Source organism: Brachyhypopomus gauderio, chromosome 17, assembly GCF_052324685.1.
Source record: "Brachyhypopomus gauderio isolate BG-103 chromosome 17, BGAUD_0.2, whole genome shotgun sequence".
Classification (NCBI taxonomy): Eukaryota; Metazoa; Chordata; class Actinopteri; order Gymnotiformes; family Hypopomidae; genus Brachyhypopomus; species Brachyhypopomus gauderio.
In genome coordinates, this window is record NC_135227.1 from 12,686,310 (window position 1) to 12,701,836 (window position 15,527).

The 15,527-nt window shown below is 40.4% G+C and overlaps 2 protein-coding genes across 4 annotated transcripts in view; one reads left to right on the forward strand and one right to left on the reverse strand.

Annotated features, from left to right (window-relative positions):
* Positions 1 to 15,312, reverse strand: part of fancm (FA complementation group M) — a 36,212-nt gene extending 20,900 nt beyond the window's left edge. For all 3 annotated transcript variants that reach the window (XM_076979262.1, XM_076979261.1, XM_076979260.1), the window contains exons 1-4: positions 14,434 to 15,312; positions 13,858 to 14,030; positions 13,663 to 13,740; positions 12,858 to 13,016 (exon numbers count right to left, since the gene is read on the reverse strand). In XM_076979262.1, coding sequence (XP_076835377.1) covers positions 12,858 to 13,016; positions 13,663 to 13,740; positions 13,858 to 14,030; positions 14,434 to 15,055 — 1,032 coding nt within the window. In that variant the 5' untranslated portion in view covers positions 15,056 to 15,312. The remainder of the gene's footprint in view (positions 1 to 12,857; positions 13,017 to 13,662; positions 13,741 to 13,857; positions 14,031 to 14,433) is intronic.
* soul3 (heme-binding protein soul3) lies at positions 3,826 to 9,388 on the forward strand. The gene is made up of 5 exons (XM_076978841.1): positions 3,826 to 4,305; positions 6,603 to 6,697; positions 7,474 to 7,615; positions 7,746 to 7,923; positions 8,111 to 9,388. The coding sequence occupies exons 1-5, from the start codon at positions 4,056 to 4,058 to the stop codon at positions 8,280 to 8,282; spliced, it is 837 nt and encodes a 278-aa protein (XP_076834956.1). The 5' UTR covers positions 3,826 to 4,055; the 3' UTR covers positions 8,283 to 9,388.
* Positions 15,313 to 15,527: the final 215 nt, after the last annotated feature.

The window sequence follows — 15,527 nt, forward strand, 5'->3', positions numbered from 1 at the left end:
GCTGTATTACGGGTTGTAAAGCAAAGTAAAAACGAAAAATTTAAGCAAAAGAAACATCAAAAACGTAAAAAAAAAAAAAAAAATTATTTTTTTGTATTTGCCATCTGTGCAAATATTACCAATAGGAAATCACTGACAAATCTCCAAATGATGTTAAACATTTACAAAGATGTTTCATGAAAAGTAAGCTGCGTTTAGATAAACGATAACTAAAGGATGAAAACAGATATGTACCACAAAAGAATTCAATCCAGACTGATTATCTATCTATTTTCTGTCATCCATCGATGCATTGATTAAGTACCACATATTTTTCAAAGGTGAATGCATTCGACATTATGATTCGATTATGTTCAGTTGCATGCAACAAATACTATGCAAGATGCCTATACTATGCTAACAGCACAAATGAGATTCACTATGCTGTTTACCACAATATTCAAATCAACTTAGTATTTGTATATATACACTAAATTAAACATTAAACAAAGAACAGACAACTATTACAACTATTACACTAGCAACAATATGTAATCACATTATCATCTTTCATTGGGTGGTCTTTAGCTGGTCAACAGCTGGTTTCTTCCAGACAAAGCCGAACCCAAGTGATTTGCTAATGGCAAAGCAGTTTACTCAAAGACTAGACTTAAATCCTTGTCCAGAAAACCATGCCCAGAAGCAGTAGGTTCAACAATGAAGCAAGGATTTGGTGAACTTTAACCATGTAATTGAGTGGAGCAGCTCAGATTGGTTGGGCAGATCATCACAGTGGTCACCTTGAAAATCAAACGAGGAATAAACTAATGCAAGAGTTCCTCAACAGGGAACTTTTCCTGTGTATACATATTCATCTGAAATCAGTACATTTCCTTTATATGTTCCATTTCTATGTGTTGACAGTATGTGTACTACTGATCTTAATCCGATGAGGATTAAGAGCGTGTGTTGGTGGGGCGGGGAGGGGAGGGGTCGTGAGCTCAGAGTAGCCTGTTAGGTCACATGGGGATGAAGCTTACATAAGGCCCCCCCTCCCTCCACTAGCACGTGTTGGATGGGGACCACAGCATGGCTGCAGACAGCACAGGCTCCACAAAGCCTATTGACACATCCATCCACCTACTCTTGTCCTTCAGCCCAGGTCACTCCTCCGTGTCCTTGAATCCATTCAGTCTTTTTTCCTCGATCAACATTGCTGATCATACTCTCCCTTGATCTCACTTGACAATGCGATTCAAAGCAAAATGAGAAATTCTAATAATCCCCGTGTCTTGCATTTGGCATACATTTATGGGAAGGACCCAAGGCACAATAGCATCCAGTTCCAGTGCTATGGGTATCTACAGGGAAAGGCAGTTTGCAGCAGGATTTCTAGAGAAATTCACACAAAGAAACTTATAAACTACAAAATGTAGCTGTGACGCGGCAGGCGGTGGAGAGCGATGAAGCAGACACAAACACTGAGAGGCGTGAGGTTTATTAAAGGGCATTCCCCGTTAATGGATTACATTTTATTTATTAAAGATTTATTAAAGGACATTCCAAACTCTGGGTTGTAAAGGCAGGCACTGGTCAAATCCATAAGAGAGTCCAAACATGAAGCAAAACCCACACGCATAGACATACTGAGAAACAAGCACAAACCCTAATATGACACTGAAAACACGAAACACAATATGCAAAAACGAGGCTGTATGAGAAAACAATAATGAGCCAAATCAACAAGCAAACTAAGGGTATATATTGAAAAACTTAACAAGCTACACATTAAACGAATGACACAGGGGCCGTGTTACAAAACACAAGGAGGGACTACAATGAGACAACACACACACGGCTACATAAAGAAAACATACATGATTGACAGGTGGTGGTGGGACTCATCATGACAGTAACAAGAAATCGACAATATTTCATAACACATTTTGTCTGTTGCCTTGATATTAAAATAACTGCTACACTACTCAGTTCTATTATATATAACTCCATAACAGCGCATGGATCATAACAGCGCATGGATCTCTTGCTATATGATCATCATTTGGAATCTGCTACCTGGGTAGTGCTACCTGGAATACATGTAGTAGATTAGGGTTATACTGAATTTAATTCATTATAATCTTAAATTAATTACCCCAGCATAACTGTACTATTGTGTAATAATTATATCAAGCATAACTAGGTACTACTGTGTGATAATTACATCAAACAGAACTATGTACAACTGTGTAATAATTACATCAAGCAGAACTATGTACTATTGTGTAATAATTACATCAAACAGAACTATGTACTATTGTGTAATATTGACATCAAACAGAACTATGTACTATTGTGTAATAATTACATCAAACAGAACTATGTACTATTGTGTAATATTGACATCAAACAGAACTATGTACTATTGTAATAATTACATCAAGCAGAACTATGTACTATTGTGTAATAATTACATCAAGCATAACTAGGTACTACTGTGTAATAATTACATCAAACAGAACTATGTACTATTGTGTAATAATTACATCAAGCAGAACTATGTACTATTGTAATAATTACATCAAGCAGAACTATGTACTATTGTGTAATAATTACATCAAGCAGAACTATGTACTATTGTAATAATTACATCAAACAGAACTATGTACTATTGTGTAATAATTACATCAAGCAGAACTATGTACTATTGTAATAATTACATCAAGCAGAACTATGTACTATTGTGTAATAATTACATCAAGCATAACTAGGTACTACTGTGTAATAATTACATCAAACAGAACTATGTACTATTGTGTAATAATTACATCAAACAGAACTATGTACTATTGTAATAATTACATCAAGCAGAACTATGTACTATTGTGTAATAATTACATCAAGCATAACTAGGTACTACTGTGTAATAATTACATCAAACAGAACTATGTACTATTGTGTAATATTGACATCAAACAGAACTATGTACTATTGTAATAATTACATCAAGCAGAACTATGTACTATTGTGTAATAATTACATCAAGCATAACTAGGTACTACTGTGTAATAATTACATCAAACAGAACTATGTACTATTGTGTAATATTGACATCAAACAGAACTATGTACTATTGTAATAATTACATCAAGCAGAACTATGTACTATTGTGTAATAATTACATCAAGCATAACTAGGTACTACTGTGTAATAATTACATCAAACAGAACTATGTACTATTGTGTAATAATTACATCAAACAGAACTATGTACTATTGTAATAATTACATCAAGCAGAACTATGTACTATTGTGTAATAATTACATCAAGCATAACTAGGTACTACTGTGTAATAATTACATCAAACAGAACTATGTACTATTGTGTAATAATTACATCAAACAGAACTATGTACTATTGTGTAATAATTACATCAAGCAGAACTCTGTACCATTCTGTATAAATCAAGCTCACACAAAGTATTTGTAATATTTCTAATACAATGCCACGCAATGTTTCAGCGCAACACACGAATAGCTTGTTATGGCATAAAGCGAATTTTCCCTAACGAAAAGCGGCCATATCCCAAGTTGTGAACAAGCTTCATTTTTCTCAGTAATTTAAACACGCTCACGGAAACTAGCCGTCAAATTTGTGCACTTTGTTGGAGAATGTAAAAGCCCAGCATCTGTTGTTCCTCTAAAATAACACAAGCCTAAGTCGTCCTTGCACAGGGTGCACTTCTCCTGCAGGCGCGTGAGGACAGTGGTACTTTCTTCTTGCAGGTTCATGGGTGGAGTGGTCGTCACGTGCTACTCCGCGCGCCCTTATAAACGCGCGCATCACGCCGCGTGCCGCTATCCCGCGAGCCCGTGTTCGGGAGAACTGAATCGGGACCTTTATAAAGACACCGAGACTGGGTCCGTTTCTGTTAGCGCTCTGGTGAAAAAACGGGTTTTTATTGTTAACCTGACAAAACAATTGAACCAACCATCAGATTGGTAGAATAAAACTTAAGATTCCGTTTGAACTTTCAACTACAAACTATAAAAGCAGCTACAACACTGTAACACTTCATGAACATGGAGCGCGGGGGCTGTAGTTTAAGTGGCGGGGGTGAGCGGCAGGGCGGCGAGAGACGGGACACTGCAGCCCAGTCTGGGATGATCACCCTGGAGGAACTGGAGTCCTTCTCGGAAGAGCAGCTCTCAGACTCGGGCAACGGTAGTCTAGAGGATGGAGAGATGGTGGGGGATGGAGAACAGGACAGACTTCTCCACTACTGGCAGGACATCGCAAGAGGACATCGAGTGGAAGTGCCAAGAGGTAAAACAAACAAATAAATAAACATGCAGGATTTATTTTGTTTGTTTGTTTTTGTAGTTGGGCGTTTTGGTTATATTTCCTTGATTTTTTAAAAGTATCAGCTAAGCAAATTCCTGTTCCCATACTGGTTACACAGTACCATTATAGATATTGAGAAACATTAATATCGGCAAAATGTCAAACCGTTGATTTATCCAATTATATCAAGATCATACACCTATTTGAGACATAACTGCTAAGTTTGTACGTTTAAATGTCGAACAATGATTAGAAAGAAATGTTCAAAACAAACATCCACCGAGCGTCAACAATACAGTAAATAAAAACACAAATATAAGTGGGAAAGAATGTGTCTTGTCTTGACGATGGATATGACAATACATCGGTCTGGGTCAAATATGAATATAGGGAATAATAGGCCTGAACAACAAGGCAGAGCTTTGCCAAATACTTCCTGATCTAGGGAGTAGATTTGCACTGTAAAATCGTATTGAGTGACGGTATTTATATGGTGGCAGTGTTGCTCTGGTGTGGTGACCCAACAGATGTGCTTATCCACACTGCCATTTCATCCATCTAAACCTCTGAACAGATATATGTGCTACCTTAGCTGTGTATATGGACCGGGTGATGTTGACGAGGCACATCAAGAGATTATGCTGTGCGCAACTGGCTGCCGCTTCTCGCCAGTGTGTGAATGGTGATAAAAGCTTGTACCTGTGGTAACTGTAAAACAACCTTGGGTTCTTGAAAGGCGCTATATAAATTGAAGTTTCATTCATGCATTCACATCCACAGGCTTTTACTCATTTATGTACATCTTCCTAGTGCAATTTTTTTCCATCATAGTTCAACCTTCACAACCCAGTAATGGTAAATTACATTTTTCCTAAGTGATGTAGTTACACTATTAAAGTAGACATGAAAAACATTTCTAACATTATGCTGTCGAGTTCTCACACGTTTTGTCATTAGTGAAGAGCAGTATGAATAATATTGGCAATTATATCCCTGCACATAGCTGGTTTACATTGCAAATAATCATGCTCAAGTGTCATACTGATTTCCTTTATATTTGACAAGCAGGCTAGTGTATGCATACATGCAGAGGCATGCTTTCAGACAGGGAACAACAGGTGGTAGACAAACCCATCCCCATCTTTCAGTCTTTTTGGCCATCAGCTTTGTAAAGTTGACAGGACTGGTTGAACCAGGTGGGTGTCTGTTCAGACTCGTTCACACCACACTGCACCTAGATTCACCACCACCCTTCACCCCAGGCAGCAGGGTGAAGGGTGGTTGGGGGTGACCTACTTTTAGTCCTATGGAATACAGCCTAGTGGCGCAGCGTACTACGAGACGAGAAACGACTGGCTGCTCCTCTTCCAGTTTTACCACAGATGAAGTCTGCTTACAACCAGACAGAAGAGCTGCTCATGTCTCATGTCTGTGACTCATGTCTGTGACTCATGTCTGTGTCTGGTCCAATACAATATTGGTCCCAAATTTTTAAAAGACAGAGAACAAATACTTTTTCAGATTCATGTTGTGAGGTAGTGTGTAACATTCTTGAAAACCTATTTTACCAACCTGGATGTTGGTTGTATAATTATTAGACCTTACCGTAATTATTAAATCTTTCGGGATATCATGATCATATACAATACAATAATACACATGTTAAGATGTTTCTTAGACATTGGGGATTACCTAAATGCCTACCTAACTTCCTGCTAACTACACTTGCCAAAACGGATAAACTGCCTTGGAGTCAATCGCATAACATAAGACCAGACAGATTTGTTTTCCATATAGCTATTTGGAACTTAAAAAGTTTTTCTGAAGGTTTCTCCAAAAGGTTTCTCCATTCTTGTTTTCAGCAATAACTAAGATGGAGTGCAACAAAAAGTCACGAAACTCATGTATTTAAATATTTTATAAAATCTCATAAAAATGTGTCATGTAACAGAGCCACAGGTATGAAAAAAATTGCCATTTCTACAGATAAGACATTTAGTCTAGCCAAGAGGTTTTACAGTATTCTAATAGCAGCAGAATTCACTGTGTATGTGTGATCTGATATGCTGCAAACACCCTAAAATAGTGTTAACATTTATTTAGTTCTCTGCAATAATAAATATAGCAGTTAGTAATTATAATAATAGTAATAGTAATAACAGCAGTTGTGTCGATTTAGATATAAATGCCATTAGCTATAGAACAAAATAGCAGCCAAGTGTGTGTGTGCGTAAATGTGCATGTGGTACAAAGATCTCTCCCTCATTCCGTCTTCACAGACATGGCAGAACCTATTCAGCAGCTAACAACCAATAACAATGGCAGCCAGAACCGGGAGAGTGTTCCCTTTACTCTGATCTCCCGTAAAGAAAAGGTACGTGTGCATATGGCAAAAGACAACTCCTTTTTAGCCAAATTATTAGTCAGCGAGGAAATATGGCCTAAGAATTAATTTGATCATTCATGGAATGGCTCTGTTAGAATTTCAAAATCTGGCAGTCCTGTCATCAGGACCAAGCAGGGTAAGCATATCAAAGACATGTGAGCCTATGACACTGCATTAGTGCCTCACACAGGTCAGCCTATGACACTGAATTAGTGCCTCACACAGATCAGCATATGACACTGCATTAGCGCCTCACACAGATCAGCATATGACACTGCATTAGCGCCTCACACAGGTCAGCCTATGACACTGCATTAGCGCCTCACACAGGTCAGCCTATGACACTGCATTAGCGCCTCACACAGATCAGCATATGACACTGCATTAGCGCCTCACACAGGTCAGCCTATGACACTGCATTAGCGCCTCACACAGGTCAGCCTATAACACTGCATTAGCGCCTCACACAGGTCAGCCTATGACACTGCATTAGTGCCTCACACAGGTCAGCCTATGACACTGCATTAGTGCCTCACACAGGTCAGCCTATGACACTGCAATAGCGCCTCACACAGATCAGCCTATGACACTGCATTAGTGCCTCACACAGGTCAGCCTATGAAACTGCATTAATGCTTCAAAAGCAGCATTTATTCTGTTTAAAAGAACAAAAAAACCATATTTGGTAGCAGTCAAAACAAAAGACTACAGTGCCCTATATGCATTTTAGAGAATTCAATAAGCTAACTGAGCTGGTGTTGCAGTGTGAGGACGTGCTGTATGAGAAGCGCCACTATGGGAAGGCACACTGGGCCTGCATCGCCATCAAGGAGGAGACGTACGAGCAGAGTACCTGCTATGGCTTCATGAAGATCATGAGATACATCTGCCAGCAGAACTCACTAGGTAACCCACGTACCCCAGCTCTCTGAGCCACAGCGCAGAATCAGTTTGTGCGACGAGACACCTCGTTCGTCGACCAACTCTTGCCGGTCCTCTGAGGCAGTGGGCTCTGGTTTTGTGTCTTGTGTCGAAGGCAGTTACCTGGGGATGACTGTACCCATTGTGACGGTGGTCCGCACAGATGAGACTACACTGTCTAGAGCGGTCACACTAGCTTACTACCTGCCCTCACAACACCAAGCCCAGCCACCACAGCCCTATGACACAGAGATAGTCATCGAGCAGTGGCCGGCCACTACAGTCTACACTAGGTAAGCCTCACAAGACATTATTTGGATACTAGCTTAGCATATTAGAAGTTAATTGTACATGTGAATAGTAACAAATGTTACCTAGCCTGGTATTACTGTTATTATAATCTCGCTACCTCTACTTCATGCTAGTACAGGGTAAGTATACCACTTTGAACTCAGCAAAATTATATTTTCTTAATCCCAGAGCCTTCGCAGGTGCCCCAAACGAGACAACCATCTTAAATGAGATCAGCATTCTGGCAGAGTTGCTGGATTCTCCAGAGCTCTACGTCACTGACTCCTTCATCGTGGCTAGCTACACAAACCCTGCAGCTGCCAATCGAGAGAATGAGATCTGGTTCTTGGAAAGGCCCTGAGGTCAGCCCCACAGAAACACATCAGTCCCAGAGTCTTGTGCTTCAGTGCCCGTCATCAGTCATGCTCACAGTCTCAACTTCAACAGACACTTAATTCTACTCACAGAGTGAAATGACAGTGGAGAGAAAAACCCAGATTAGGGAAACGTCCTGATGAAATCCCGTCGAGCTGTATAAAAGAACAAAGTAGCTTCTCAGAACTGGAATTCACACAGCTCTTAAACCAATACAGTGCCTGTGTACATTATGAATACTTCTGTTTATCCATGTAGAAGCATGTGGCTAGAGGAGAATATACATTTAATAGTGAAGCTACAAGACAGGGCAAAGTCTCTCTCTACATCATCTTTCATACACACATGTGCCTGCAAGCACATGAATACACATTCACACACATGTGCATGTATTTGTACCTACTCACACACAGATTGATTGTACCAGTTCATAACAGGAAATGAATCACTGTGAACCAAATGATGAATCCATGCTGTCAGACAATCAAACATGCTACTTGTGTATTTGTTCCTAGTGAATGTTCTTCAAAGTCCTGCTCACGCACAACTAACATGCCTCTCAGTTTTTTGTTTGGTTTCTGTGATGTTTTATGTCAGTGCTAGTAAGAGTTAGTGTGTTTACATCAAACCAAACCAGAGACCATTGCTGTCACTGAGAAAACCAGTGTAATAGGGCACACATTTCACTGTAACATCACTTAAAGGCAAGATGCAACTGTAATGCAATTTGTGGTCAGCACTTTAGAAATAGCTTTGATTTGAACTGTTTTAGCTAAGTATTTTTAAATAAAGGATAAATAGCTTATGATAAGCCAATAAGTTATACAACATGCATATTTTCTAAGCCCAGAAGAACTATAGAAAAAAAGACCTTACTTTCAGTGAAGCCAACCAGTTTTTCAGTTGGCAATACAGTAATTTACCAAACCATCAAAGGCCAATCAGAGTAGGACATTTGTAGGTATGTTTATCTTTTTCAGTGTTTTGCAAAGGTGTAACTCAAGTATAACCAAGTACAAAGGCAAAAGCTACTGTGAATTCCTTCACTGCTTGCTCAATGTCCATTCATTTAAAAATAAACAAATAAAACTACACTGCTTTAATGCCTTTTTCTGAGTTTTGCACATGCATGGTAAACTCTTTAATTAATTTGCAAGAAATTTTATTTCATAGATATATGCTGGTATGCTATACTCAAAGAAATAAAAACACAGGACTGACTATGTTCAGTCAATTTGATCCTTTAGCCCATGGATGTCATTTAAACAGGACCACGGCATCTATAGACAGGCAATGAGGAGGAAACGGAGAGCTCTTCAATTAAAGAGCCAGAATCCTGGAGGCCCTGGCACTGTTGAGGAGAGATTTTACCTCACAGGATCTCTGAATAGGAGTTATTCCTCACAGGATCACTGTAGAGGGGTTATTCCTCACAGGATCTCTGTTGAGGAGTTATTCCTCACAGGATCTCTGTAGAGGGGTTATTCCTCACAGGATCTCTGTTGAGGAGTTATTCCTCACAGGATCTCTGTAGAGGGGTTATTCCTCACAGGATCTCTGTTGAGGAGTTATTCCTCACAGGATCTCTGTAGAGGGGTTATTCCTCACAGGATCTCTGTAGAGGGGTTATTGCTCACAGGATCACTGTAGAGGGGTTATTCCTCACAGGATCTCTGTTGAGGAGTTATTCCTCACAGGATCTCTGTTGAGGAGTTATTCCTCACAGGATCTCTGTAGAGCAGTTATTCCTCACAGGATCACTGTTGAGGAGTTATTCCTCACAGGATCTCTGTTGAGGAGTTATTCCTCACAGGATCTCTGTAGAGCAGTTATTCCTCAAAAGATCTCTGTAGAGCAGTTATTCCTCAAAATATCTCTGTAGAGCAGTTATTCCTCACAGGATCTCTGTAGAAGAGTTATTCCTCACAGGATCTCTGTAGAGGAGTGATTCCTCACAGGATCTGTAGAGGGGTTATTCCTCACAGGATCTCTGTTGAGGAGTTATTCCTCACAGGATCTCTGTAGAGCAGTTATACCTCAAAAGATCTCTGTAGAGCAGTTATTCCTCACAGGATCTCTGTAGAAGAGTTATTCCTCACAGGATCTCTGTAGAGGAGTGATTCCTCACAGGATCTGTAGAGGGGTTATTCCTCACAGGATCACTGTAGAGGGGTTATTCCTCACAGGATCTCTGTTGAGGAGTTATTCCTCACAGGATCTCTGTTGAGGAGTTATTCCTCACAGGATCTCTGTAGAGCAGTTATTCCTCACAGGATCACTGTTGAGGAGTTATTCCTCACAGGATCTCTGTTGAGGAGTTATTCCTCACAGGATCTCTGTAGAGCAGTTATTCCTCAAAAGATCTCTGTAGAGCAGTTATTCCTCAAAAGATCTCTGTAGAGCAGTTATTCCTCACAGGATCTCTGTAGAAGAGTTATTCCTCACAGGATCTCTGTAGAGGAGTGATTCCTCACAGGATCTGTAGAGGGGTTATTCCTCACAGGATCTCTGTTGAGGAGTTATTCCTCACAGGATCTCTGTAGAGGGGTTATTCCTCACAGGATCTCTGTAGAGGGGTTATTGCTCACAGGATCACTGTAGAGGGGTTATTCCTCACAGGATCTCTGTTGAGGAGTTATTCCTCACAGGATCTCTGTTGAGGAGTTATTCCTCACAGGATCTCTGTAGAGCAGTTATTCCTCACAGGATCACTGTTGAGGAGTTATTCCTCACAGGATCTCTGTTGAGGAGTTATTCCTCACAGGATCTCTGTAGAGCAGTTATTCCTCAAAAGATCTCTGTAGAGCAGTTATTCCTCAAAAGATCTCTGTAGAGCAGTTATTCCTCACAGGATCTCTGTAGAAGAGTTATTCCTCACAGGATCTCTGTAGAGGAGTGATTCCTCACAGGATCTGTAGAGGGGTTATTCCTCACAGGATCTCTGTTGAGGAGTTATTCCTCACAGGATCTCTGTAGAGCAGTTATACCTCAAAAGATCTCTGTAGAGCAGTTATTCCTCACAGGATCTCTGTAGAAGAGTTATTCCTCACAGGATCTCTGTAGAGGAGTGATTCCTCACAGGATCTGTAGAGGGGTTATTCCTCACAGGATCTCTGTAGAGGAGTTATTCCTCACAGGATCTCTGTAGAGGAGTGATTCCTCACAGGATCTGTAGAGGGGTAATTCTTCAGAGGATCCTGAATTTGATTTATTCAGGTACCATGCTCTACCCCTTGTTGGTGTGCTGCAGCCCCGACATTTCTTTGTCTTGTAATAACTACAGAAAACGAATGCTAATATGTATATCTAATAAAATCTAAAACATCTGACCACTTTTCTCTGAAAAAGCTCATTAATACAGACTCATAGGGACTGTAATAGGGACAGTCTGGTTTCCTAATTGGACCAGTTGAGTCAGGTTGATTTTGTCCAGGATAAACAGATACTAAAGACAGTGACCCATGGGAGTGATTTGTGTTTTTGCACAATGGGTTCCTGTTTTCTGCCTGAATGGCACACGACCGTATGGAGGACAGAGGCGTCACTGCAGCTCTGCTTGGAGAGGAGAGCAACAGTGTGGATGCTGGACTTCCCCAAAGAGCACTAAAAGCCCTGAGGCAGACCGCTTCCATTACTGCCTCCATCAGTAGAACACAATGAAGCACCGGGCATGCTGACCCTTTTAGAGAGACTAATGGCATGTTCTTATGTGAAACTCTACATCTCATCACTGCAGGGAAGCAGTGGTAGCTCAGTGGTCATGGTATTTGACAAGTAATCAAAAGGGTGCCGGTTCAAGCTTCACCACCGCCAGCACTCCTGAGCGAGACTCTTCTGACTACAATTGAAATAATAAGTCAGTCGTAATTTTAAATTGCTTTTGATAAAAGCGTCAGTTTAGCAGCATGAATGTAAGATGGCAGCAGAACAAGATTTTGATGCAAGATCCAGACTCAAGATTTCCAGATTTGACTAACAGTTTATAGTTCAAGACCAAAATGGAGAATTATTATGATTTACTCTGCAGACTCTTCCTTTCGGCCTTAAACAAGACAATTAAATTGAAGGCTGTGCCTTAAAACAGAAAAATGTCAGAAAAGCAAATAAATTACTATTTCATGCTAGGCTGCACTAGGTCAAAAATACATCTAAACAGGTTACATTAGTTCTGCTTACACAGTGCAGTTTACAATTATGGATCAGTGACGAGTGTCATCATAGTCCACTGAATTTAACACAACAAGAAATCCATGTGTCTCCAGAAACAGTCCAAACTGTCCCAGGACACAGCTGCCACTCATGGACAATACTAAAGTAGGACAATGTAATCCAACATACACTAAATCAAATGGAATGGCAAAAAGACGAGACGATTTATCTTAACTTGAACTAAACTGTAACTTAATATGTTATCATTTCTGTCAGTTTTAACCATGTAAAACATTTACTACATATTCACCCACTCAATTTGGACCCTTTACATTTTTACCACAGTCCAGGTGGCTGTTCTTTCCATTCGCATCAATGAGCCAGTAGAGCACCCGGCGGTCACATGTCCTACCTGAAGGTAACGAGTCTGGTATCCCATGAGTGCTTCTCCCAATGGGACAACAATCTTCTCCAAGCTGCGTTGGTGAGAATGGGCTTGAATGTCTGGGCTCTCCTCCGAGCGCAGCTCTATGTGTGAGATCAGCAGATTGGTGATGACTTGCTGCACAGCCTATGCAGAAACAGACAGGGATCAGGAGCTCACCTTGACCACAAACAGCAAACCAGTGCAATGCAGTCTCCTAAAAGCTCAACAGTAAATGCTGAAAAATCCCCCAAGGACCATTAAAAAATCATTTAGGGATTGTGAGAATCTGTTGCTCCATGTATGCATATCTAGAACAGCCATTTATGTTTGTGTTTACTCAATAATCTTCAAACCAGGTAATTAACAAAACAGCTCCATAATAAACTAAGCTCAATCTTACTGTATACATTGTTTACATAAAAGTGAGATTATTAGACTACAGCAATGCATGGCTATACAGGGTAATAACCACTTTTAAACTACATACTATATACGGATATACTCACAGTGCATATATTGGGTTAATCTATTTTACAATTATAAGCTACCACATTTTTGGTGAATTGTATGTACTCAGAAGTTATCTAACCGACTGAACTTTCTTGAGGTTTCCTTTTAAGTATGTGTAGTAGTGATGCTTCTATATTTCAATTATAAATTATTTTACAAACAAAAAAATTTAACAAACAAAAAATGAATTATTCTATTGGGTAGTAATACTACAAACTAGACATATAGTGTTATTAACACTGAGAGCATCATTTTAAGGAGAGACAATAGCAACACAAACCTTCATGTCTCCACCCGGTGTAGCGCTGAGAGCCAGGACACGGAATTGTTTTGTGTGGTTCCATAATTGCCGGACCACCTAAAGGAGACATTTGGGCAAATAAGTTGAAGTAATCAAGTGAAGTAATCATGGTCATACATGAAAGGAACACTTCCAAAGATTCAAAGCAAAACAAGGGAAAGCGTCACCAAGTACCTGACAATACGCATGGTTCCCAGATGCCTTATGCGCCTCATCAATAACCACACACTTCACCTGAGAAGCAGGACACGTGTTCCGGGAAAGGTCATTCACCATCACCTGTGGGGTAAGAAAGAACACACGCTTGGCCCCCCACAGCTCCCCCCGCTGTGGCGCTGCTGTGCCGCCTGCAAGAACAAAACACCATGAAGATTGTTGTAACAAACAAATAAAATGACGGTAATCACAATTTAACAAATAAGTGAGTTAGCAACGCTTCAGCATTTTGGTTAAAGAGAAATGGACGATGGCAGTTTCAACTCTGCACTGTTTCAACTCTCCAATTTTGACATTTGTGCGTGCGCTGCTCCTGAACTGTATAATATACTTGACTTGCATTTGTACTCCAATTTCTGTTTGAAACAATGTTTTGAGCCAACTATTTTAGTTTTTTTTAATCAATACTTTTTACATTTGATAAATACTGTGAAAACCAGTACATTCATAAACAATATATGATTAAAGAAGCAGGCAACATCTTCATTGCATGGTCAAGGGGTGGATACAATGACAAAGAGGACTTCTCCATACCTGTCAACTCCGCCATGTGGTGCTGTGGTATCCCCATCACTTTGTAACATGCTTCAATCTGCTGGGCTACAAGCGGTTTAGTGGGGGCCATGAAGACTATTTTTCCTGAAGGATACCAACGGTAGAAGTTATACATCACAACAGAAGCGATGAAGGTCTTCCCAAGGCCGGTGGGCAGGCAGACTAGAGTGTTTTGAAACAAACATGCTTCAGATATCTTCAGCTGATAGTCCCTGATGGGGAAGTTTGTAGGATAGATCCAGACTCTTCCTGAGGAACTGTCATAGCCAGGAAGATCAGAGTAGGTGTGGGTAGGAACCCTTAATTCTTTGGGATCAGTGTCACAGTTTTCCAGAGACTTTTCAGCCTCATATACAGCTACCAGCATCAGGTCATCGTCCATCTCCTGCTCGTCTTTCGTCTGGTTAGCAGCAGTTCCTTGGCCAATCTCACCCCAAAGACAGCCACGAGATGTTGCATTCTCATTCTTCTTCTCATTCTTGTTTGGACAATCCTTACGTCTACATGACGCCTTTTTCCTCACGTCTTTATCAGGAACGGGTGCCTTGGGAGCACTTGTGCCCCATGTTTGAAACAAGGTCCTTTGATTGGCACAACTCATCTTACCATGAGAGCAAGACGCCCCGTCCTAAACGACGTTCTCACCGCACTAACCTCATCTTTCTGTACACAGCAGCTAGAATATCACGGACACGTGACAATAACAAATCTGGTTAGTTAGTTAACTAATGTTACAGAACCGGTGATTTGGGGAGCTACAGTTAGAAATCATTATTAGATATTGCAATCGGAACCAGAATACTCGGGGACGTTGGATGCGGCTGCGGCATTGACTTTAACATACACAACATCAAATGTGGCGCTCATGCAGGCAACTACATCCGGGTCACACCACACAAGCGTTGCGTTTGTGATCAACAACTCGCGCGCGTGTTGCGCAGTGCAGTTGCTCCCTAGAATCTTCTTGAACTGATGAATGAACACCTTTATTGATGCCAAATTTGGGAATCGTCTCTCTCTCTCGTCTGTGTATGCATATATTTTTACATATGTTAAAGACAACATTTTCTAAC